The sequence below is a fragment of the Dysidea avara genome, chromosome 7 (genome assembly GCF_963678975.1).
Source record: "Dysidea avara chromosome 7, odDysAvar1.4, whole genome shotgun sequence".
NCBI lineage: Eukaryota > Metazoa > Porifera > Demospongiae > Dictyoceratida > Dysideidae > Dysidea > Dysidea avara.
In genome coordinates this window covers 23071848-23098356 of record NC_089278.1, presented here as the reverse complement: position 1 = coordinate 23098356, position 26509 = coordinate 23071848, and the positions used below count along the sequence as shown (strand labels likewise).

Sequence of the window (26509 nt, the reverse complement as noted above, 5' to 3'; positions counted from 1 at the left end):
GATAATTTAGTTGATCTGGTTACCATCTAATAACGTGTGGTATCAGCTAGGTAATTTTGTACACATATATGGCACATCTGGGATTACCTTACACAGTGGCCAACTAGCGGAATTGCTGCATCATACATGGTAATGAATAATGTTATCATAGTTCCATAGCCTTATTAACATTATTAATACTGTGTGTGACCTTTAGTTTCAATGGCAAGACATATCCTACTATGGTCTTGTTCAGTGCTAGCAGAGTTTAAAATAAAATAACTGCTAACAACAGTGTTTTCTGTACAAAAAAGTCAACCAACAGAGCTCTGGTTCACAGAGTTAAGCAACTTGTACGCCAATACTGGTGCAGTGATACTTATTTGGGGTGAAATATGAATAGAACAATTATTAAACTGTAGTCTAGAGAAATTATTTTACTGCTTCCACCTAATTTGTAGTCAATACTATTCAGTCTTATCACTCTTGGTAGTTTCCTCTTCTGGCTTGACATCTGGGTAGTCCTCAAACCTGCCAATCAATAAGTGTAACTTGTTGTCATGGCAACACCGCTACTCACTTCCATAGGTCAGCTATCTCTCCTTTAATTACTGCTGTTACTAATGGCAACCCCAAACAGGCTGGCACCAGGTACAGTAGTGCTGGCTACATGTACACAAACAATGTTATACACTGTAATCTGTCTGGACTAGCAAAAACAAATCATAGAGTTCTAATTATTACCCACCTGAGCAGTTCTGAAGGTATGCATCACTACAATGGTGGTTAGGAGTCCGATGATGTAGGCTATAAAACTGACTATGAAGTAGAGCCTGCTACGATCTGGGTGCTGTCTGTAATCATGTGTGACACCATGACAATATTACAATAAACACCGCACCCACCTTGCATCATATCGGCACAACAGAGCAACAAATATTCCTACAAGCAATAAGGTAAACTCATGTTGATAGGTAACAAGGTGGATACCTGGTAACACAATGTCTCCTAGACCTAACAAGCTGAAATTGTTACCATAGATACCATGTTCCAAGAAGTCCATTGGAAACACCACTATAATCATGGTTGTCATAGCAACACTCTAAACCATATCACAAACTTACATTTAATAGGTGCTTCAAATGACCTAGCAACAGTTACCATGACATCAGTTCCAAATACCTACACACTCATAGTAACACACTAGTTTACCAAATAAGGATATTACCCAGAATATGTCATAGAAGAATAGTCCCGTTAGTAGGATGCATCCAACTGGTATACTAGAGTGAGCATTATTTGAAAATAATAACATCAAGCAATACATGACTCCCAGGGGAGGTATGACATGATTCATGTGAGTCAATGGAGAGAGCCTATTTCAGAAGGATACTGCTAAAAACTATGTACCAATCAAATGCTAAATTCAATGGTGTAATCCACCCCGATGGTTCTTCAATAAACATGGTCTATTGGAGACTTCGCTACGTGATAAATAACTTGATGTATGAAATGGATGACAAGCAACCACCAGAGAAGAGAGCACTGCTGATAATGAAGTCCATGCAGAGAGCCTTAAAATCTTTCACAGTCTTTAAGACATAACTTTTTCGCGATTTAAAATTCTAAGTATGCAATTAATACGAATTCTTTCTGATTTCATGTCGTAGCTCATCTGTATCACCCCTTAGTGACAAGTCATCATAACAATCATACAAGTGAGACTTCTGTAAACTATAAGGTGGTTCCAAATTAATTTCCAGGCATGAAACCTCTCAAATCCAACACCTCCAAAATCTGACATTATTTTTAAGACTTGACAATTAATACCACTTTGATTGATAATCCAATACCCTTACTACACCTACAAGTACACAAAATTTTTTGGAATTTTCAACTAGAGTAGGGACCATAGCACATTGATAAAAAGTACTGAAACAAGCTGGAGTACAGTAGTGCACAATACTAAATCACAGTAAAACAATAAGAAGTGTTATATCCCTACTGTGCATTTCCATTATGGTATCTTGAGCACAGTAGCAGGCCTGCCAACCTGGAAAGTAAAAAAATCTTGAGATTTCTGTACCTTTATTGTAGTATTGCAGTGTGTAGTAAAAAAAAAAAAAAGAAGGTCTCGACTTTTTAAATTTGAAATCCGTGAGATTCGCGCTACAAACCGTGAGATTCTATCCGACGAAGGTTAGTGAAACCGTGAGAGTTAGCAGGCCTCAAAAACCGTGAGATTCGATCTGCTGCCCTTGAGCAGGGTAGTGAAACCGTGAGACTCACGGTTTTGTTGGCAGGCCTGCAGTAGGGATATAACACTTCTTATTGATTTAATATTGTGCACTACTCCAGCTTGCACTTTTTATTGATGTGCTATGGTCCCTACTCTAGTTGAAAATTCCTAATTTTTTTGTGTACCTGTTTGTTAACTTTTTTGTAAAATAGAATTATTATGACTGGTGAACCCACGCATACCACATCAAAAGAAAGAAATAATGCCACGCGCCCCAGCTATCAATTATTGTCTGAAAAGTGAAGTATCCATTACGTTTTGCTGTCAGCAATGTTCAACCTATTACACATTACACATTACAAATCAAGAACTGTTCGAAAAGCACCTCTGCAATCAAAGTAGCCACATTGAAAAATATGGAAGATTTCCGTTATGAAGGGAAGCCATCACGTGCTACCGCCAAATCGACACTTTTCGCTGTCAGCAAAGATGAATGGGACACAAAGGAGGACACTGGTAAGTCCATGAAGAATGTATTATATGTATTGCGGTATGTCAAACGGGCCGAAGCGACGTGAAATCAAACCTGTCTGAAGGCATCAGTCAGTCAATCAGCCAGTTACTCAGTCAGTAAAAATTTACATGTAATAATTTTATATTTAAAAAATCTGTAGCAACTTGTTGAAAGCGTTTCGGATTGATCTGAAAGCTTGTTTGGGCTTAGTTTTACCTAACCAATACTGCCTCATTGTCGTCAGGGAAAATTGAGGCTGGTTTTTGGTTTCGTGGGCCATGCCTACACGTCCCTACTATACAGTACTATATACCAGAAATAAAATATAGGCACAATCAAAACTCATAACTGCAACAGTCTATAAAGACAATACTTTGTTCAGAGTGTTTATCTGTACCACTCGAGTGCAGCTACTATTGAAGGTACAGCGTTTAACCAAGTAAATACATGTAATATGTACAAGCAAAATAAAGCAGTACAACAATAAGCTTAATTTCTACCAAATCATAAATAAGTCTCATTAACTGACGTACTCTTTTGTGTTTGAAAATGAAAAAAAAACTTCCCATGAGCAGGCAAATCCAATGCTATATAGGTTTATTGATTCGCTTCAAAAAGATCATAATTCCCTTGCTTGTACTATAAACTCTTGATTTCACTGTATACTGATATAATTTAAGTGTGTGTGCTTTTTCTGTAGTATGCATTTATTGCCATGAGTATTTCAATGCATTTTAAACAAAACATGGCAAGATTTTCTTCAGCCAGCTACAGTCTTGACACAAGTGAAAAGGGGAACAGGGTCTGCTTACTTGTTCTTGTTAGTCCACCTGATAAAACTATTAGTATTTAAGATGGCTGGGAGCAGTTTCTGTATGGCTTCACCATGAAATTTACAGGGCCTAAAACAAGCAAATTATCTTCATGAAGTGTATTGTACTAACAGAAATCTATGAAGCAATTTGTTCTCTACTGTTTACAACAAACAGGAGCTCTCTGGGATGCACGTAGTGCAAGTTACACATTTAGCCTTTCAGAGTGAACTCTTCCTTGGAGCTTGGCGCTATGAGGCTGGATTCGCTGTTAGACACTATTTACCTGATTATCTATCATTGTGCGGAGCTACTTTTCCTACCAGGTCTTTAGTTCACGCATTAATTCTACCCATGTCACACAAAGATTTGAAATGGTTTATTTTAAAATTCGCCACTGCCAGGCAGAAGCAAATATTAAAAATTGGCTTCCGCACAATTGCAGCTTATTTACTACTGCTTGCCCATCCAAAATTCGACAGTCGTATCTTGAAAAAACCGGCAACTAGTTCATTTTTGTATGGAGGCTTGTAATATTAGCGTGTGGTGATCTTATTAAATGCTGTGATGATGTGTGCTTACGCAACATAATTATATTCATTTGCAAATGACAGGAACTGGTGGTCAACCACAGTAATGATTATAATTATTTAAGCCTCATACACTGTTGAAACCTTATGAAAACTGTTCGAGCCACCTTAATCATTGTTAAAGGTTGACAAATAAAATTTCCCAATACATAATGGTGTTGACCAACCCTGGGAACATGAACCAAACATGTTGTCAACATGAAATAACAGCTGCCACAATACAAAACCATTGGAGAGAACACGTGTTCATCTCATTGATGTTATCTGTCCACCTCATTGATGTTATGGAGTAATTTGGTGGCAGCACTCATACTTGCTGCATAACAAGTAACAGTGATACAATACCACCAAGAGTTAATAATATCTCTCTTATTATCAACTCTTGATACCACATATAGTCTATGTGACAGAAACAGCACACAAATTTGACTGCACCTAACATTAGTATGATAAGGTAAAAAGAAACAAGCATTATCACTCAGCATAGTAAGGCTTTTGTTACAATACAAATTATTATGGTTTTGATAACACAAGTTATATTGTGCTATCCTTGCCATATAGTCTGAAAATTTTGCTAAAGTTTCACTGATTAGTTGTTAAACTATTACAGATGTGAGTTGTTTGCAAACATTCAGAAAATCAAACACCTACATGTACTTAGAAGTAGTTCAAAAACATGAGTTGCTAGTTTGGTTTTAAATTATTATCCATGGCCAGGTACAGTTAATAATCTTTTTTAGCCCAAAATAAGTCACTATCACGCTTTATTTTCAGCTATGTTCAGCTTGTTACAGCATTAGAAATGAAGAACAGTTCAAGAAGTGCCTCTGCAATCAATCTAGCTACTATGGAAAATATGGATGATTTCCGTTACTAGGGAAGCCATCACACACTAGCATGAATTGACACCTTGCACTGTCAGCAAAGATAAATGGGACACAAAGGTAGGTCCATGAAGCTTGCATTGTACATACTGCGGTAAGAGCTGTCAGGTTGAAGCGATGTCGAACAGAGAAAAATCAAACCCATAGCCCTAGCCGTTATCGAGTTATGTTTGTCTGAAGGTATCAGTCAGGCAGATAATCAGTAGTAAATTCCACTCATAAATTTAAAAAAATGTAACAACCTTTTGAAAGTACTTTTGGGCTTGGTTATACCTAACCAATACTGCCAAGGGGCCATGAAGGTATTGTGAGGTTGGTTTTGGGTGAATATTTCTTTTGTGAGAAGGTGCAAGCCTCCATGGTCAGTACTGTCGTACCATGATGACTCTATCATGTGAACTTGCAAACACCACATGCTGTTGAAAGGTAAACATATAGCTGGAAATTTTCAAGGGACGAAACTTTCAAGAAACTTTACAATATGATTTTTTGCATTTTTTAAAGTCTAGAAAATGCTTTTACAATAATAGCTATGTGTAACACTTTCACAATTATAATTATTTTCATGAGGTAATCATTACTCATGAAATCGCAGTTTTGTCCCTCGAAAATTTCTAACTATATGGTGCTATTATTGCAAGCCAACTATTATGATAATGGTTACTCAAGTATTGACATGAAACAACTGGGAGCTGATGACTATTTAAGCTTGCAGGAAACTATGGTGAGAAAAACAGTTTGGTGTTAACTTAACAGATTTCTATTGAATAGAAAGATTATATGGTTTTGGCAAAACATTGCTTATTCGCCAATAATGCCCAACTATATTACATCACTACGATTACAAATTACATACTCATGCACGCACACATGCACGTACACACACACACACATGCACGTACACACATACACACACATGCATGCACACACATACACACACATGCATGCACGTACAGGCTGTATGTATGTACACACACAAATACATATTATATACACATTACACACGACTACTCACCTCTGCAGTGATATCAATTCGATGGCGGTGAAGGCAAAACAAATACCGAACACGTTATTGAGTAACCAATGCTATAGAGTAGTGAGCATCATTTAGAATATACCATCATTTATCTTGTTACCTTGGTGACAAAATAAGCTATCCCAGTTAGTACAGCAAGAACACACAGTCCAATGTCAGCAATGTTAAACTCCAACTTGAATACTTCTAATGTGCATAGTAGAGTATATATTATGTAGGTCATTTTTGACAGGGAAAATACTTTAGAGTTCATAATAATAATAATAATAATAAGTAGCAATATTATGAACTCATACATAGTGTTTATCATATGTGGAAGAACTAGACTAGTATTCTTTCTACAGTCTTGTACTTCACATACAATGAAACACCTTAACTAATTTATCCATAACATAGTGACTTATTTCTTAGCTAGGAAACCATGCATATTGTGTTGGGATGGATAAAAAAGGTATGTGATGATTTTGGGATGCATATAGCATTAACATACATGCCACATTAGAATACTTGTACCGTCGTACTGTACTATACAGTAGCGTAGTATTGTACCATATAGTACCTTAGTACTGTACCATATAGTACCTTAGCACTGTACCATACAGTACCGCACTACTGTACCTTAGTACTGCACCATACAGTACTGTAATATAGTACCGTAGTACTGTACCATATAGTACCATAGTACTGTACCATACAGTACTGTAATATAGTACTGTAGTACTATACTATACAGTACTGTAATATAGTACCGTAGTACTGTACTATACAGTACTGTAATATAGTACTGTAGTACTGTACTATACAGTACTGTAATATAGTACCGTAGTACTGTACCATCATACAGTACCGCAGTACTGTACCATACAGTACCGCAGTACTGTATCATACAGTACCATAGTACTGTACTATATAGTACCGTAGTACTGTACCATACAGTACCGCAGTACCGCAGTACTGTACCATACAGTACCATAGTACTGTACCATATAGTAATGTAGTACTGTACTATACAGTACTGTAACATAGTACCGTAGTACTGTACCATACAGTACCGCAGTACTGTACCATACAGTACTGTAATATAGTACCGTATTACTGTACCATACAGTACTGTATTATACAGTACCGTAGTACTGTACCATACAGTACCGCAGTACTGCACTATACAGTACCGTAGCACAGTACCATACAGTACCGTAGTACAGTACCATACAGTACCATAGCACTGTACTATATAGTACCGTAGTACTGTACCATATAGTACCATAGTACTGTACCATACAGTACTGTAATATAGTACTGTAGTACTATACTATACAGTACTGTAATATAGTACCGTAGTACTGTACTATACAGTACTGTAATATAGTACTGTAGTACTGTACTATACAGTACTGTAATATAGTACCGTAGTACTGTACTATACAGTACTGTAATATAGTACCGTAGTACTGTACCATCATACAGTACCGCAGTACTGTACCATACAGTACCGCAGTACTGTATCATACAGTACCATACAGTACCATAGTACTGTACTATATAGTACCGTAGTACTGTACCATACAGTACCGTAGTACTGTACCATACAGTACCGCAGTACCGCAGTACTGTACCATACAGTACCATAGTACTGTACCATATAGTAATGTAGTACTGTACTACACAGTACTGTAACATAGTACCGTAGTACTGTACCATACAGTACCGCAGTACTGTACCATACAGTACCATAGTACTGTACCATATAGTAATGTAGTACTGTACTATACAGTACTGTACTATACAGTACTGTAACATAGTACCGTAGTACTGTACCATACAGTACCGCAGTACCGCAGTACTGTACCATACAGTACCATAGTACTGTACCATATAGTAATGTAGTACTGTACTATACAGTACTGTAACATAGTACCGTAGTACTGTACCATACAGTACCGCAGTACTGTACCATACAGTACTGTAATATAGTACCGTATTACTGTACCATACAGTACTGTATTATACAGTACCGTAGTACTGTAACATACAGTACTGCAGTACTGCACTATACAGTACCGCAGTACTGCACTATACAGTACCGCAGTACTGCACTATACAGTACCGCAGTACTGCACTATACAGTACCGCAGTACTGCACTATACAGTACTGCAGTACTGCACTATACAGTACCGCAGTACTGCACTATACAGTACCGTAGTACAGTACCATACAGTACCATAGCACTGTACTATATAGTACCGTAGTACTGTACCATATAGTACCATAGTACTGTACTATATAGTACCATAGTACTGTACCATATAGTAATGTAGTACTGTACTATACAGTACTGTAACATAGTACCGTAGTACTGTACCATACAGTACCACAGTACTGTACCACACACTATCATAGTACTGTACCATGCAGTACCGCAATATAGTACCGTATTACTGTACCATACAGTACTGTAATATAACACCGTATTACTGTACCATACAGTACTGTAATATAGTACCGTATTACAGTACCATACAGTACCGCAGTACCAAAAAGCACCTCTACTGCATCTAACATCAAATCCAGCTATAAAATTAATTAAATAACAAAAAACAAGAAAACACTTACAGAAGGTTGAATATTGATTTTTTTTTTAATTGCCAAACTGACAATTTTGGTTTGCCAGCCTGCCAGACCAGTCACAAGAACAGAGGCTAAATGAAGCAGTGCACGGCCACTGCCATACTCACGCCTTTTCTGGTTCTGATGAGTGCCTGCCTTCCATGCTTTGCCTTTCATTTTATCTTCAATTATATGGTCAACAGATCCATTATACCAAGAAATGGATTGAGAAATCGAGATAGTGTAATAAAGTAGTCACAATCATGTGTTTTAACAGGACAGCCACACATGTATGCTATAACAAAACAGTTAACAGTGTAATCAATCGAAAAAGAAATGAAGTGTAGGGGTCTAAGAATGATTGTATTACAACATACCTATGTGAGAAAATCCCTATTGAATATATGTTGGTAACATGCACAGAGCTATGCTGCAATAGCATCATTCTTACCTTGTTTCACTACTTTTCTATGGTTGGAACCCTAATTCATTTATAATTACACTAGTTGATACTGAAGTGTTGGGACAAGATCTCTCTTTTGGCAAGGAATTTACCACATTATTAATACACAGGAACATTTTCATGCTTTGCAAACCTTCCTTGTCACCACGACGATCTCGTTGCTCTAACAACAAGGAGTAACAAGTCATATGATTCAGAATTGATGAGGGAATCAACATCTCCACTAGTATGCTATCATGGCAACAGAAATCATAACAATAACAGGGTCACCATAGCAACTGACCTGGTTACACGGGTTAGGGCACCAACTCCTAATCCAAAGAAGTAGATACTAAGCAACAAGTTTACATACTCTTTAGACAGGTAGCGGAAGAAGAGGTACAGACCAAACAGGCCGGCACTAGCATACAGTGGGAACATGGCAGCATCTTTAGCTGTGATCCTCTCTGCTGCTGACTCCCCTCGTTGCTGTAGTGATCACCATGGTAACAGATGCAATGGTAATTACACATATTTGTGTTCACACACACATAAACAAACACACACAATATTAACACAGCAATTTGTTCTAAAAGTTGTGAATCAAAGGTTGTGGCCAAGCAATGATGTCATTATCAAACTTTATACTAAAATACAATGCTAAATTTGTTAGTTTTTTTTCCCCACAGCTTGTACGGTATGTAACTTGACTGCTCTATTAGAGTACCAATACTGCACTTGTTAACATTACACAAGTTTGATGTTTGCATAACTCAGTGATTTAAAGTGTGATGCCACTTGAATCATATGTGCCTGCCAAGATACATAAGAGTGTTCAGCCAGTCTTTTGTGTAAGGTGCATTTTGTCTAACAATTCATAGATTATGTTGTAGGTAATGCTTGGCACACACCCACACACACAGAGGCACGCATGCACACACGTATGTAGTTAGTCTTAGAGTGTAAAGAAATTTATATTTGGGCAGGGATCATAAAAATAAAAAAAGCAATGAAACTAGGTAGGTCATCTACACCTGCAGCTAAACTATTTAATTCCTTCTTCAGTCATATACAGAGTATAGCCCTAGGGATTAAAATGTCCACTAATATAATATAGGGTTCAAATATAAAATATCTAATTTTTCCTTACACTTGTTTAACATAATTTATGACTAGTGAACCCATCAAAGGAAAGACTGGTGCACAGCTTAACACCCCCCCCCCAACTATATCAATTTATAGTGGAAAGCAATGTGGCTATTCCGTTTGTATTCAGCTTTGTTCCAAGAACAGTATGAAAACTGTCTCTGCAATCAATCCAGTCACTATGGAAATCGCAAGTAAATGCGCACCCCTACTATAAACTACTGAGAAATGCAGTGGTTGTTTTAGGTATGTTCTACTCATTATACGGTATTACAAAGAAGCACCTCGCAATCACTTCAGTTACTACAGACAATTATCTGCCATAACGTATTACCATGGTAGTGGAGAAATTTATGGGACACAAAGGAGGACAACGGTAAGTACATGATGAGTGCATTGTAGCTGATGTGGTTGGCAAAAAGGCATGTCTTGGGTCAAAGTGACATCAATCAGTAACCTGTAGCTTTAACCGTTAACCATAGTCAAGTTATGCCTGGCTGGAGGCATCAGACAGTTAGTCAGTCAGCTGAAAATTCAGCTACCGACCGTAAATATATATATATATATAAAATTCCATTGTTTGGATCACTCTGCAGGCATTAATTATACTTCATGATCCCTAGTATACAGGGTAGTACTGTATGATAAGAGTATTGAATATGATTATTGTTTATGAAACTACAAAAGTTTGTCAGACATGCATGAAAATTGTGCATATCTTGCCATCACTTTTTATCTGAGCCTGTTCTCAAGCTATGATGAAAGTGTTCAGATGTAAGTGAGCTGTTTACATTCTTTAGAGGAAAATACTCTAATAGAACATACACTTATTCATACACTTGCCATCAAAATACTCTAATTGAACAGTCATTAGTAATCAGATTAAGTTGGATGTGCATTGAAGATGGCTGGACTAAATTTGGTAGCCTACCCAGTGGCATACCTAGAATTACAGTTACAGTAAGGGGAATGTGCCCTCATACCCCCCAAAGAAGTTCCCCAGCTAATCCATGACACTTCTGGTTACTTTACTGTGAGATTACACCTGGTGGTTATTTTGAAAACCTGAAGCTCAATTTACAACTTATAAAGCATTTTGAAGCATTCCATTAGAATTAGAATATACTGATTAGCCTTGCTTTGCTGTGGTATTCTTGCCTGGTCCAGTATATAATTCAACATTCCTTTGAGTATAAAATGCTCAATGGTCAACCATTATAGCCAACCATTACAATCTTGTTAATTATCTACCAGACGTTCCCAGGCCAGAATTTGGTGGTCCTCTCACCTACCTTGAGGACACTGTTAAGATGGTCCACCTTTATTGTTCAGGTAGCAACATTTGCAATTTTAACAGCTGCTTGACCAGTCATGAGTTAGTATTAAGTATTGTTTTGAAGGATGGGCCAAAGGTTGGAAAAGTGGCCTAAAACACATGTATTATGAGTTAACAATGATGGTTAAATTGGCCAGTGGTTGTCAATTATTTTGTACATGAAACACTCATTTTCACAATAAACTACAAAGTGTGGCATCATGCTAGAATATTATGTGTGAAACAGCTTCATCACTTTCTCCTAGAAAACTAAGCGCTTTCACAAAACAAAGTACATTACTTTATGATAGCACCTAAAATGCTTCCATCCTCCCTGGGTCCAAGGAGTAATCTATTATATCCCATATTTTACCAGTTAGTCTGACACCTCTTCCAATAAAAAGGGTCTGGTGAGATTTAAAACAACTCCGCCACCTACAATGCTCAGGGATCTGAATTTCACCAGACCATTACCATTTTTTATAAACTGGGTAGTGCCATACAACCCAAAGATATGGTATCATCAAGGGGTGACACTCCATTTATCTGGTACTCCAATCTTCATCCTTGGTCAAAATTATCAAAGTAAAAAAGTTGATGTTCTGCTTTCTGTTGGGATAGTATAAACTCCCCATGCAGTTTACACTATTCCAACCTACAAGACCTGTGCTGTCTTTTTTTTTTCTGGTCACTACAACAACCATACAGCCCACTAGGAAGGCTGTTCACACCATATTCAGAAACCAGTTTCACCCGTATTTCAAAACTAGCATGAATTGTAAAGTTTACCTGTTTAAGCTTACCTATAAAGTCTATAGAGTGCTCACACTGAACCTTCTTTGCCACACAAGTGCAGGTGTGGACAAATAAAGAAACATACATACACGCACGTTTTTCAGAAAACAACTCCAGGAAACCAGGCACACGCCCACAGCAGGCCTCCTGTGGGTGCATGCCTGGTTTTAAAAAGCCTTGACCCTAGTTTGTACTAAACATTGTTCTTAAGCACCAGTGTATGTGTACAATCACACTTGTGTATACACTTTTCAATGCTTGTCATTTAAAATTGACATCAATTCACTTTGGCTGAGGACAAAGATCGGACAGAGTACAAGCATAGATAATAAAGTATATATTATCTATGGTACAAGATGTATTGAAGTGCCACCCTATTGTAGCCTACAGGTACACTGTTAACTAATGCCATTGAGGGCTTTGGAATTGATTCCACCCTAGGGAAGTAGAGGCTTGGTGAAAAATCATTTAATGTATAGCTACGTGCATGTACAAGCAAGTAAACTACAGTATTCTCTCCGTACACTACGCAGTTAACAATACCTTTAGTCCCTCGTGGAAATACACTGAACGACGGGCTCCCCAGAATATCGGTACAAGTGCCATAACCAGTAAACTGCCGTAGGCGAATAGTAACCCTTCATGAGTAGCCGTATCCCGCCCGGATAACGGTATGGTGTCGTTAGAATCATTTGCTGTAATGTCAACTTCGTCTGCCATCACGTACCACAATAAAACGATTATCTATTTTAACGCACAGTGTTTACTATATTTTAATATAAGCGCTTGTGCAATCAAATCACGTGACAAAGCCAATATTTACTCCAAAGTAAAAACAATAATTATCTATTTTATATATGGAACAAAAGGTGTAAAAATAAAATATCACAATTAATAATATAATTACGGTGCAGTCATGATAATTATCATACAAACTCGTCGTCATGGCTACTACATAACCTGGACTTCATTATATATCAATTCTGTAACACTGTGATCACCATGGTGACAAGTGAACAATACTGCTAACCTTTCCATTGTGATAATGGGACGGCCTTTTCATCCACGGAGTGGTCATATTTAGGAGGTGGTGGCTGTACGATGAAAGAGTAGCACACCATAACAGCCAGTAAACTGGTACTATATAGCCTAAATACTTTAAGGGGGAACACTTTTGAGGTCGAGCAATGTTGTAATAAAATTTTTGCAAATTTGCAAACAATCTCAAACGTATATGGAAGTCTAAATATTTCAAGGACAAATTTTCATTGCTAGTCCCAAAACTTTTGAAACCAGCTAAACTATTCGCCTCGAAACATTAGGTTATACAGTTGGGAAATGAACAAGACATATCCATGTCAATTATGTATAGGTTAAAAATATTGATCATCTCATCACTTGTAAGAGCAAAAATGGCCAGCCTCATTTGTATACAGGAGGCAAAATTGATGTCTGAAAATGCTAGTATAATAGGCAGAATTACACACTAAAACTTCTCTGTGAAAATGCAAGTCAGGGAAAAACAAACACAAAGCAATCAGATAGCAGGTTTGTTGTGAGTATTTTGTGAACACCAGATACTGCAATACTTGATTGTGCTATATGACAATAACATGCTAGGAAAGTTCACAATGAAGCTGTGGTGTGATGTTTTAATTAACTAGCAAAATTCATGGGATTTTTAGAGTATACAGCGGTACAGTGTCATCCAGTTTCTCCCAACACACACACATGCACGCACGCATACAAACAAACTCACAGCGTCCACTTCAGACTTATCCCACCAGATACAAACATAAGGATGCCTCAGGGCAGCATCTACACTACATCTGTCAAGAGGATCAATCTTCAACATCTTTCCCAATAGGTTACGAGCTTGATCAGCTGTCAATACACATTGGTAAATGGTAGCACACATTATGGGGAGTACTATGATCATCGTCCTCGGTCAAAAGTGGTTTTGACTTCTACAAAACATGTTATCAACTGCATTCTCCTAGAATTTTTGCTTCATCAGGTCTGGCGTGATGCATTTTATTGCAAGAGGGGAAATCTATTACTGCAGGGCCAGGTTCCCATGCGTCCAGTGTAAAGAGGTGTCTGTTATATTTTTCCTATCACTTATCCCATGCAACTAAGTGTGTTATTTGACCAGCTGTATTATCTATAATATTAACTTTGACCGAGGACGTAGATCAATACTTGGTCACATGAGCACTCACTTCTCACACTATCGTCGGGATTCCCCTTGGGGAAGTACTTGTCCGGGAACAACTCCAGCATAGTCTTCACGGGATAACGAGTGTGGTTCTCACAGTACATCCTCACCTATTGCATGTGATGTCATCAGTGAGATCACATGAGCTAGCTCATACCGAGGGGTTGAGATATTTGAAGAACTCTACACCTGGTGTGCCCAATACCTGTGTGACCTTATTCCATTGGTCAATGTCTGTTCAGAGTCAAGGATACAATGTAACCACTCAGGTTGTATCGTGAGCAAACAAGACGTGTCATGTGGCTAATAAAAGTTGGTACACCATGCCATTGTGTGAACAAATGATTTTGCAGATACGGAGTTGTTTCAAGCTCCATTTCTTGACTTCTACAGTGGAAACCCATTCTAAATATCACATATAAAGACATTCTTGAGATATATACCCTAATAGAACAGTCACTTTTCAACAGGTCAAAAATAATCAGTCGCTTTGCCACAATGGGTAATAGTACTCATTTAATAGACTTGGTCACTCCCCACAGGAAGAAACAATAGAACAGTTATTATTATCATCAAGTCTACCAGTTGGGCACTAGAGGGTTTGCACAGTTCTTTTGGTCCTAACACATCTGGTGGCCCTAACACATCTGGTTCCATACACATTTAATTTACCACTGAATTACTGACCTCATCACATGTATATTCATAGAATTCAGATACACAAAATGTCAGATTACGGCTGGAAGATAATTTAGAATATTGATACTAAACGTTGGGGGATAACCTCTAGTTCATAATGAACTCTTGATATCATATATGTAGAAATTTGAGGTACATAAATGATTTCATGGATGAACATATTTTGTGACAAATTAAATATTTTTTGAATGAGCCAATAAGCGATCACAGAACTTATGTTGCCTCAAAATTGCATGTACACAATACAATAAGTACATAGTGTACTAAATTAATAGGATACAGTCTCTGCCAGGGAACAGGATTTCTCCCTTCACAATTTCAGCAAATATACACCCGACTGACCACATGTCCACTGTAGGGATGTCATAATGTGTTGTCACCATGACAACAATATCATACCATTCTCAGTATACTTCATCCCTACGATCACCTCAGGCGCTCGATAATATCTTGTAACCACATAGGGCGTCATTTGGAATGTTGAGTCAGCTGCCCTGGCGAGTCCAAAGTCAAGTATCTACAGTAGAGATTTTCTTGATTAAAGCTCACCCAGTGACAGGAGGTAACAAAATGACACCCTCCGTAAAATAAATAACCAAATAAAAGGGTTGTATTAAAAGGGGCTATTCATGCAAACCATGTACATAGTTTAGTACAGTGAGTGTATCGTAGTTTGTACAATGTCAGGAGGTGAATCCAGGGACTGACTTAGGTGTGCATGACCAAACTGTGAGACATTGCAGTGCAAACATTTAATATAAATCCCCCATAAGACATCTAAGAAAATCAAATGTGTTTTGCTGTACACACTACAGATGCATAATTATGTGGGAAGATGACATAAAGAGACCCTGCATTTGTAAGGCTCCCATAGAAAATGTGTGGCCAGCTCTGTGTAGCCCATATCTGCAGCTATGTGGACATCAATGGTATGGCCTTGGCTGAGCTGCAGGTATAGGCAAACCTCCCTTATTTCATGGCATTATAACCAATACATATTTCAACCTCCACTACTCAAATGTTAAACTTTTCCTTATACTTGTTTCTTTACTTTTTGACTGGTGACCAGTGACAACTACATCAAAGCAAAGAATTAATGATGCCTGACATATAAAATCAATTGCATGACAAAACACACTCCCTCTCCCCTGAATATCGATTACTGGCTTCGTTTTCAGCTATATTACACATGAACAAGAAGCACATCTGCAATCAATCCCATTTGCTATAAAATTACCTCTTTTTTGTTTAACTAACCTTTCTACTAAGATGCCTTCAGCTAAGCGTAACTTGACCATGGTAAACACTACAGGCTTGATATCGGCATCGTTTAGGCCTGAGATGTGCCTGTTTGTCTATCACTTTAGCATGGGCATTCAAAGGCAGCGGTTTAACTTGCATATTGCACAGGTAATATCACAAGAAAGCAGTTTACTCCAGCCAGTTCACAATACAAAAAGTTTTGAGCAATACAGAGGTTCATACTGTGGGATTTAGTTTAGAGGTTCAGTTTAGTTGCTAAGTTTAAACTAGTTGATTGTTAGCAAACTATATATATGAATGTTCATTAAAATAATCGATTGGACAATACATGAATATGTATATCCATCATGTGCTAGCCATTGATCAGACGATGGATTGACAGGATTATGACTGCTACACTGATATAGGTTGATAATTAATGTAGTAACTTATTTACTCTCCCAATAACGACATTGGTAGGCTTAACATAGTACAACATAGTAAAATTAAAAACTAGTTTACTGATAACATGTGTTGAAGCATATATGAAGAGAACTGCTTAACACACGATCAATCATCAGATACTAGAACAAACAGGGCGAGGGCTTGTTCTATTAGGTGAGCAATCTGAGCACGCTGTGCCCTGAGTGATGCATATCACATTATACCACAACTGATTAGGATTTACTGATACATATACCCTTAGCCCTTGGATGCATATATCAGCAAATCCCTCACAACTGTTGTATAACCATTACATATACATTGAGGAAAGTATCTTGCTCTCCTGTATAAGGGCACATCATAAAGTTAACACACTATAGCATAGTACATTAACCAGACAGTACACATGACATGTAACAACCTTTAGTGAACAGTCTTCCTTAACAACAATATTGCTGGGCTTTAAGTCCTAACAAATACATAAGTCAGTTACTATAGCAACAGCAACAGCAACAAACAAACAAACTCACCCTGTGTATGATGTTAGACATGTGAAGGTGCTAGAGGGGGTAATAAACAATATTATATGTGTTCTGTGACCCTTATACATTGTGTGCACCCAAACACAATGCTCTATACAGGTACCTTTCCAATTCAAAATTGAATAGCCAAGTATTACAGTATGCAGAGTTGTATTTAGATGCTTCCTTATGTGACTAGCTAAATATAGCACAGGCATCAGTGTTGTGGCCACCATATTCCTTTATCCCAGAAGCCATAATGTTCTTGATATAAAATACCCATCACCCAACTAATACTTCCAACAACCCCCCCCCCCCCCCCCCCCCAAAGGCCACACAGTACGGTATAATTACTCACTGTTCGATGCGAGATTCAGAACAAAAGAAAGCCTAGCGACAGTTATGAACTACTTATCGCTGTGACAGTTACTGTTTCATTCACTTCAATTTGCGGCAATATTTTAGCAGTACTACGCGGCTGCCTATCTATTGCCGTCTTGTTGAAATGAAAGAATCCCAGTACAAGAGACTTCAAGGGCAAGGACTACATCCAATTTTTGTAAGTAAATTAATTAATTAATATTTAATTGTGTGCTTATGGAAACTGGATGACTTAGCGAGCAAGATTGCATAGTGTGAACAGAGGCAATACTGTGCCGTACCAAACTGAGTCGAACTGAACCATGCTAGTGTGAATGGGCTGTTAGAGTGTAACACACCTTTATACCACACAACAACTGATAGAGCAGGTAGGACATCCGGTCATGATCCAAGTCCACCCCTATCACTCGACGAAGGTCAGCATCCATCAACTCCATCACTATGTACCTGAAGGAGAGTTCTAATTAACACACACCAAATTGCACACGGTACAGCAGGACGCTTTGGCATATTAGCAGTATTTCACCTAACACAAACTCTTGCTATTGGTAAGTTGGACAGCAAACTAAATTTTACAGTCAACCTTCCTTGCTATATACTGTATGTGATGAAAGTTTGGAGAGTAAAGTTTGCCTAGTTAGCAAATTGAAGAAAATTTATCAAAGTTTATAATGATCACATATTGTATTCAATACTAGTAAACCTGCCAATTATCACACACACACACACACACACACACACACACACACACACACACACACACACACACACACACACACACACACACACACACACACACACACACACACACACACACACACACACACACACACACACACACACACACACACACACTTTACTCACACATCATTGAAGTCCTTCAGGCTACTGGCTGGAGTGAACAAGTTGAGCAGACCAATAATCTGTAGTAACAGGTGAATATCACAACAGGTATATACACACTGCTGCTACTAACATTTTTATGATTCACCATCTTCATTAGTCGTAACTCCCTGAATGCCCTCTTGGCATAAGTCTCGTTAGCAAATGGTTTTGACAGTTTCTTGATGGCTACACGAGTATTGGTTTTCTTGTCCATGGCAGAACTATGACAATATATAGAGCAACAAGTGTCATTCTTATTTATGCGCACCATACTACTCCCTGAGCGCCACTACCAATACTCTGCAGGTCGACGTAGCGATCCCGGACAATAAAGATCGCCTCTCCTATCTTTTCGTGAGATTTCTGCTTCACTCGCTCTATGTGGAACCCCTTGGGTGCTTCAATGTTACCCGCCATGATGCGCTAATATAAGGGACCAACGTCAGGTGTGCTCCCTGTTCTATGTTCAGCTCACCTCTTGCAGGCGGTACGATGTTAAGTAATGCCAAATGTGTCCACTAAACTCTTGAGCTAAACTCTCAACTACCAGCTAATCTACATATACGAACTTATCCGTATTTCCGAGAAATTTAGGAGCACGTGATCACTTTAAATAAATAATTCACTATAATTTTTGATATGTAATATTAATACAACTGATAGCGCCATTGTCATGGTTACAAGTCATGGTTACAAGTCATGGTTACAGGTCAGTATCATCAACAACTTCAAAATCACTGCTGCCAAAGCTGGTGAGTGTGTGAGTGCTCCCAAAGACATCCGACAGAATGTCACTTCCATTGTCTCCCCCTGGGGGTAGCAACAGTGTTGACGTCTCACTACACACAGGGGAGTAGCCTACAGAGTTAACAAGTGACATATGTTACACCAGTAAATAGGTCACTTACATCTCGGCATCAGCCACTGTATCCCATCTTGTGATGATCTATTACACAGCAACCAGTCAGTGTGGTCATGTTCCCTCATCTGGTGCAACCATAGGATAGCATCAGAGCTAGCTATAGCATCAAATGTGTCCCCAGCAGTATCAGATGAGTGAAGCCATGAAGAGTGATCCACAGTGTCCATCACAGCTGGTTTACAACTGGCAGAAGGTGACAGCCATGATGAAAAGCTCGTACCAGCGATTGTGTTGAACATCTCTACAGGATCTGATCCATCAGTTGAAGAATTATGGAGCCATGACACATTATCAGTTGCTTTGTCATGCACACTGTCTGATCCCTTGGGTGACAGCCAGGATGACACACTTGTACCAGCAATTGTGTTAAACACCTCAACAGGTTGGACATTTCCTGGTTCACTAACTGAGGTTGTAGAATGGAGCCATGACACATTAGTATTGTTCTCATCATGTTGCTTGACATCTTGTGATTGTTTAGCTGGTGAAGATGATAGCCATGATGACATACTCATACTCGCAATGGTCTCTACAGGACGGACAGCCTCTGACCTACCGACAGATGAAGAATGAAGCCAGGAGGTCAAGCCACTAGAACTATCTGTTGTGGTGTATGGTATAGTGGACTGGAGCCATGATGAGGTGCTTGAGCTTGCGATGAGGTTGAAGGGCTCTGCTATGTGCTGTGCAGTGGATGATGATGGTGGTAAAACCCAATCACAAGCTGCAGTAGTGGTAGTATCCGTATCTGGTTTGTTTGACTTGGATACAAGCCACATACTGTAAGGCTTAGTAACAGTAGTGGTGGCAGTGATGCTATTGAAGACAAAATCAGATTTTATCTTCTTGAAAATGGCATTGAAGTCGGGAACACCATCTGGGGACCTGCCAGATTCTACACCACGACGCCATTGACGACCCTTACTGTACTCCAACCAACCAGTCACTGGGTTGTGTTTCAGTGATGACATCACTTCCTTCCTGCTGTTGAGCAATGGCATCTTTTCCTTCCTGCTAGTTAGTTGACACTGAGTTTCAAACTGCTGGGCCAGACTAGTAAACACTTGTTGATAGTCTACTCTAGGAGGAGGTGCCCCATCTGAGGATACAAAGAACATAAAACACGACATTACGAACAGTTGCTATCCATGAAGTTATATATAAACCAAGTCACACAGATGTATGTATGCCATACTTGTGCTATAAATATTCCAGGTAAGCACATGCATGCATAGACACTCAAAGACTACTGTATTATTATGGTGTGTTGGGACATTTCAAGCACTAATGTAGAGGAAATACTACCTACACAGTAACAACATGAAGTGTATAAGTACAAGGGGAAAAAAAAATTTGATTAGGGATCATAGAAAGACAAAGTAGTGAAACAAGGAAGGTTGGTAGACATTTAATCCCAATCATTATATCCATGATAAATGTTCACCAGTATATCTTCAGGTGCAGGTGACCTCCCTTGTTTCATTACTTTTTTCTACGATCCCTAATTGAACTTAGAATAATGTCAAACAAGCCAATAGCCCCAGCTGTTATCGAGTTACCCTTGTCTGCAGGCATCAGTAAGTCATGATCAGTCAGAACCTCCATGACCCCTAATATACAGTTACTACCATACTGTATGATACATTATTCAAAATGCGATCATAATATTTACATCGTGATTAAGTGAACTACAACAATTAGCGACTGTGTATCCTCAACCCACTTTAACACACTTACAACATACTATTGAGTATCATATAACTTGCATAAGTTAAGGCATTACCATACTAGCAGTATTTAATCATGGACCCCACTAGTGTAAAACCAATGACTAAGTGGCCTTATTCCTACCAATAACCATTTTAACTCGACCATCTGGTTAAGTGTAAAGCACTCTGTTATGCAAAAATGACATGGGTGACAGTTTCCTGAATGCTTCCTCAATTGATCATCCGTTTTGTTACATCACTTTTAGGACTTTACCACTAAACACACTACACTACACACATAAGGGTTCTCTCACCTCCAAGACCTGACACAATTTCCCCATAACTAGCTATCTTGGTAACCAAAGGGGCCAAACTGCTCTCAAACTTTAACTGGTACTTTTCACTTGTTTCCTTCAGTTTCTGTTTCGCCAGGTTCAACTCAGCCAACAACTCGCGGTAGCACTGTGAGTCCTCAGACAGGGAACCCTGTATAGCTAACTGTTGTAGTTGTTGTAGTAGAGTATGCATCTTTCCCTGTCTATCACTCAATTCTGTCATGTCTGTATCCTTATGGGCGTTAATTTCTTCTTGTATTTCAGCCAGTAACACATTCTTCCTCTGCTCTAAGGAAACGCGAAGAATCTCAAAATCTTTCTCAACACTGCGGCCCACCGTTGCTGTCTGGTCAGAGAAAGAAGCTGCTCGTTCCTTCAGTGTGATAAAGAAGTGTTCATATTGAGCGACCAAATCAGTAGCTTTCTGTACAGCCATAGATACGCCAGCACGTTCCATAGTGATATAAAGAACAATAAACACTTTATAATCACAAACTCTGTACTCTGACCAGTGTATATCAAATGTTTTGTTTTAAATATATAAGGGGGAGTTTTTGCCACAAAACCGGTCTCGAAACCGGTTCATACTATCCGGATAACTCCGTATCATTTAATGGCCGGATGGGTGCTGCTGCAAAGTTGTTTGTGACATTGTACTGCTGTATAACGTGGCTACACGCGGGCATATCACAGTCGATTACAGCAGAACAGTTTCGTCTCTTAGTGGAGTCACGTGTTAGAGCACTAGGGCTAGTTGCTAATGATGCTTACATCAACATAACAGGTGAGTGGGCGTAGTTTATGGTACAACACGTGATCTTCACTTTGCAGAGAAGGCGTACCAGTCGTGTCCCCATGGCAACCAATTATATGATACATGTAATGAGGAGATAAGACCGGCTAACCTCTCGTTTAGTGACCGGTTTTTGAAGGATGTGTCCACGTCTACCAGTAGCATATACTTCAGAGGATTCCTGGCTGGATATGCTCAACAGTTTACGAAGATCGATAATTATCAGGAATTTGAGGTTAGGATCTCATGTGATACAGTAGTCCAGAACAGTCTAACACATGTGTACTGTGCCTATAACATTGCGTGCAATTGGAAAATCAACTGCAGATTTTTTTAGGTAGATAAGTAAATCCACACAAAATTTTACTTTTAAAATGTTCCGTACTGTACATGAAACCAAACAGTTTAGTCGCCTGATAATTTGCTCACGAAACAGTAAGATAAGCTTTGTGCTTCATTTCTAACTGGCTTCCCCCTTATTGAGTTATAAGGTGTATGATGTGTCCTATACAGTGTTTATTCTAGGATTTCTCCTTTGGGGGGAAATCAAGAATTTAGGTGTAAGTCTACATACAGTTGTCCAAGTTCACAGCAATGTAAAACAGTTGAAATAGTTTTGAAACTGGGTAGTCAGTGTCATGAGTGTTGATTTTTGTGATTAGGTGAAGCCAGATCCTATGGTTGGTAGTGGGGCTGAAACGATCTATGGTATTCAAGTAATCTCTAAAGTTAGCAATCGAGTACTCATGAATACTAGCTACCTTGTAGTCATACCCATTTGACATGTTTTATACTGACTTTAAGCAGTTTACAGCTTTTCAAGTAACAACAATGCTACACACATTGTATTAAAGTACTGATGTTAGTGTTCCTGACAAGAAATTATGCCAATCAAACTCTGCAGCCTTCATTGTGTCACTCTCTGATGACAAATGCATCATGTGAGCTGGGTCATGTGATCTTAACGAGTACTCAAGTACCAATTTTACTATCCAAGTACCAAAATCCTTAACGAGTACTTGAGTATTTGCAGTATTTGTTTTAGCCCTAGTTGGTAGTAGTGCGGATGACATAATGATGTTGTTATATCTAGGACAGCCACATGACCTCACGTACACAATTATTCTATTATATAGTTATACAACAGCCACGAGTGCTCTACCTGATATAAACGCACGAGTCTGAGGGCCGTCAGGCCCGAAGGCAAGTGCGTTTATACAGGCAGAGCACGAGTGCACGTTGTATAACTGTTATGTACCACTCACCTAATAGGTGGGGAGAGTTTCACAAGACAGCTGTAACACTTATAAAGGCCAGGTTTCTAACATCGATTGTGGGTAACCAAGCCGAACGTTGCGATGACGTTCCTTCTGCAGCCACCCGAGATATTGAAAGCTAGTACGCTATGGGTTATATCACTAACCTGCATTCACTGTTCGACTCTCATCATGTAGTGCTCAGCATGCCAGCGTGATCGCTCAATCACCATATAGCCAGACTAATCGCCATAGTGATTCTCTCGAGTGAAAAAAAAAGCAGCTAAATAGACAGTTTAAGTAAACAAAACCTAACTACTAAACGATACTAGTCTAATTCTTACTATTCACACTGGCTAAACTCGAATCTGGTGGCATGACAAAACTGGTTACCACAATCGAACGTAAAGGTGAGTATTATTTAGAATATATTAGTTTTATTAAGTCATTGTCGAAGTGGACTACAGTTTAATCTGGGTTAGGATGGCACCAGACTAGTAAGGTGTATAAGTACGTTTATATATATGTAGACTAGAGTTGTGGCCACCGCGTTGGCTTTTTCGATCGCCATTGGCTGCTTGGTAAACATTATACGTATTGGTGACGTTATGGCCCACAATCGACCTTTACATGTCAGGCTATAAAAGAATTCGAGTGATCTGTGAAGTGTCTTTCCACCTATTAGGTGAGGTGTCGTAGTGGTATTGGCCACCGGCACTTGTGCTATGCTGCACAAAACCACAGCCAGTGCAATATCTGTATATTGCATTGCGGTCGGTGCATTATAACGTATAATGCACTCGTTGCGGTCTACAAAACCACAACCAGTGCGTTATAAGTTATAATGCACTCGCTGCGGTCTGCAGCAGTGCAATATACAAATTATGGCACTGGCGGTGCCTTTGAACTGCCCACGCAGAGTGGTACATTAACATATAGTGCACTGTGCATGTTGAATCTGTTGAATAAACAATTTGTATGATATTTCATGTATATTGACCATACCACAAAGCTAGTAAAAGATGTGGATGGGTGGATGTCTTCCAATAAAACGTAAGCTATTTGAAATTGACAGAATATTAGGGTATTTTCATGATTATGGAAATTCTTTATAATCAGGCTTTCTGAGATTACATCTGGGGATATTTTTGCTGGCTTTTGAAAGTAAACTAGCTTAGAAATTCTTACAAAATTACACTTTCTGAGATTGAATTTAAGGACATTAAGTAAAGCATGCTATTTAGTAAAGCTAGGTTCTCAGATATTGAATAGCCATCACTAGTTAGTTGTATATGTACCCTATAGGAGATTTTTTATAATCAAATGATCTAATACTGAACTGATCAATACTGAATCTGAGAATTGCATTAGCCAGAGGAAATTTTTACATATTAAACACTCTGAAATTGAATCTGAGCATTTTTGATAAAGTTTTGTGTGCCATTTAATAAGCTTAACCTAAGTATATTGTAATAGTCACTCACAATTTTAAGAGATTTTAGGGGGGTAGTTCACCCCTATCAGCCCTAGAATAAACACTGGTCCTATAAACCCACTATTTATTGTGGAATGTGAATAACAGAGAAGAGATCAGCGTGCGTGTATTATTCTACCATATGTGGGTATGCTTTAACCTGTAGTTTTCATAACATGACTATGGTCTAGTAATGGAGGCCCTTCATTGGTTGTTGGATTCTGTGAAATAAGTAACACCTGATTGATGAAGCTGTAGTAGCAATAGGGAAGCCATGTTCATATTGGAAAGTTTGCAAACATTGTGGAAACCATACAATTACTGACATTTTGGTTGTACTGCTCACTAGACCTATATTTCAGAGAAGATATCATTCAAGAACTGCCACCAGTGCTTGCTCTGATGTTTACAAATTAGAGCAATAGTCCATTCATTCTACTGAGCTCAAAGAAATAAACATGTGTTTTGTCCAATGGTTTTGTGTTAACTGATATGTTAACAACAATATGAACATGATGTGTGGGAAACTCCACTTATATCAAGCAGGACAAGAATACAGTGTATTCATAGTCTAAAGTGTATTCATAGTCTAAAGTGTGGTAAAGCATAAACACATTAGATTTTAATGTGTGGGTCAAACATTGTGGACACATACTGATCATTTTTAATGATGACCAGTGTACCCTCAAACTGCAACCTTTTTTGATAAACAGTTCTATTAGAGTATTTCGGATTTAGCAACTTCTAAGGTAGACCGGCTTATTCCATTAATGTTGTGGCAAATGTTTTGGGGGTTATAGTATGAGTGGCTCGGGTGAATTCACACCATTGTAAAAGAACCTGAATGCCTATTGAACTCCTTTTTAGTGTTTCTATACTATATAGTGCTTTCTCTGTACTCCTCCGTGTGGGGCTTTTCTTACTCTCTAAGAACAAGCAAATTTGATGGTGTTTGATTTGAGCTTTGTTTCAACATGCATAATTTTTTTTATGTAGCATGCATAAATACATTTTAATAATAAAATAGAATTTGACAAACTTTTGCTCAGCCGGTCACAAATAGTAGATTATCCAAACCCCAATATATGCTCTGCAGGCAGTAGCAAAAGTGTTCAGGAAAATGATGATGATTTTGAAGTTTGTGCTCTAATTGAACGTTTACCTAGCACTCAAATGCTCTTATTAAACAGTCTTTTTTGCTTTGGATGCACGAGGGTGGGAAATTCAAGTGTGCACTGTAGCGATACTTGCTGCTGGACCTAGGAATAAT

General features: G+C 38.5%; 4 protein-coding genes across 4 annotated transcripts in view; 1 reads left to right on the top strand and 3 right to left on the bottom strand.

The window, feature by feature from the left end:
- Positions 1 to 321: 321 nt before the first annotated feature.
- On the bottom strand, positions 322 to 13157 carry LOC136260344 (minor histocompatibility antigen H13-like). Its single transcript, XM_066054035.1, has 12 exons — positions 12904 to 13157; positions 9409 to 9593; positions 9259 to 9356; positions 6155 to 6240; positions 6034 to 6104; positions 1208 to 1262; positions 1104 to 1161; positions 970 to 1053; positions 885 to 921; positions 728 to 833; positions 560 to 645; positions 322 to 510 (listed from the first exon to the last, which is right to left on the bottom strand). The coding sequence occupies exons 1-12, from the start codon at positions 13078 to 13080 to the stop codon at positions 447 to 449; spliced, it is 1107 nt and encodes a 368-aa protein (XP_065910107.1). The 5' UTR covers positions 13081 to 13157; the 3' UTR covers positions 322 to 446.
- Positions 13158 to 13190: 33 nt separating this feature from the next.
- LOC136260343 (stress-activated protein kinase JNK-like) lies at positions 13191 to 19368 on the bottom strand. The gene is made up of 14 exons (XM_066054034.1): positions 19226 to 19368; positions 19019 to 19173; positions 18842 to 18971; positions 18730 to 18788; positions 18204 to 18312; positions 17494 to 17523; positions 17385 to 17432; positions 15677 to 15794; positions 15558 to 15629; positions 14736 to 14812; positions 14583 to 14688; positions 14120 to 14244; positions 13391 to 13454; positions 13191 to 13343 (listed from the first exon to the last, which is right to left on the bottom strand). Exons 2-14 carry the CDS (start codon positions 19165 to 19167, stop codon positions 13312 to 13314), a joined length of 1119 nt encoding a protein of 372 aa, XP_065910106.1. The 5' UTR covers positions 19168 to 19173; positions 19226 to 19368; the 3' UTR covers positions 13191 to 13311.
- Positions 19355 to 22255, bottom strand: LOC136260338 (uncharacterized). The gene is made up of 3 exons (XM_066054027.1): positions 21696 to 22255; positions 19659 to 20771; positions 19355 to 19608 (listed from the first exon to the last, which is right to left on the bottom strand). The coding sequence occupies exons 1-3, from the start codon at positions 22171 to 22173 to the stop codon at positions 19454 to 19456; spliced, it is 1746 nt and encodes a 581-aa protein (XP_065910099.1). The 5' UTR covers positions 22174 to 22255; the 3' UTR covers positions 19355 to 19453.
- Positions 22256 to 22293: 38 nt separating this feature from the next.
- LOC136260336 (uncharacterized) overlaps positions 22294 to 26509 on the top strand; it is a 26305-nt gene continuing 22089 nt past the window's right edge. The window contains exons 1-2 of the mRNA XM_066054025.1: positions 22294 to 22500; positions 22548 to 22744. Of these exons, the coding sequence (XP_065910097.1) occupies positions 22338 to 22500; positions 22548 to 22744 (360 nt within the window). The 5' untranslated portion in view covers positions 22294 to 22337. The remainder of the gene's footprint in view (positions 22501 to 22547; positions 22745 to 26509) is intronic.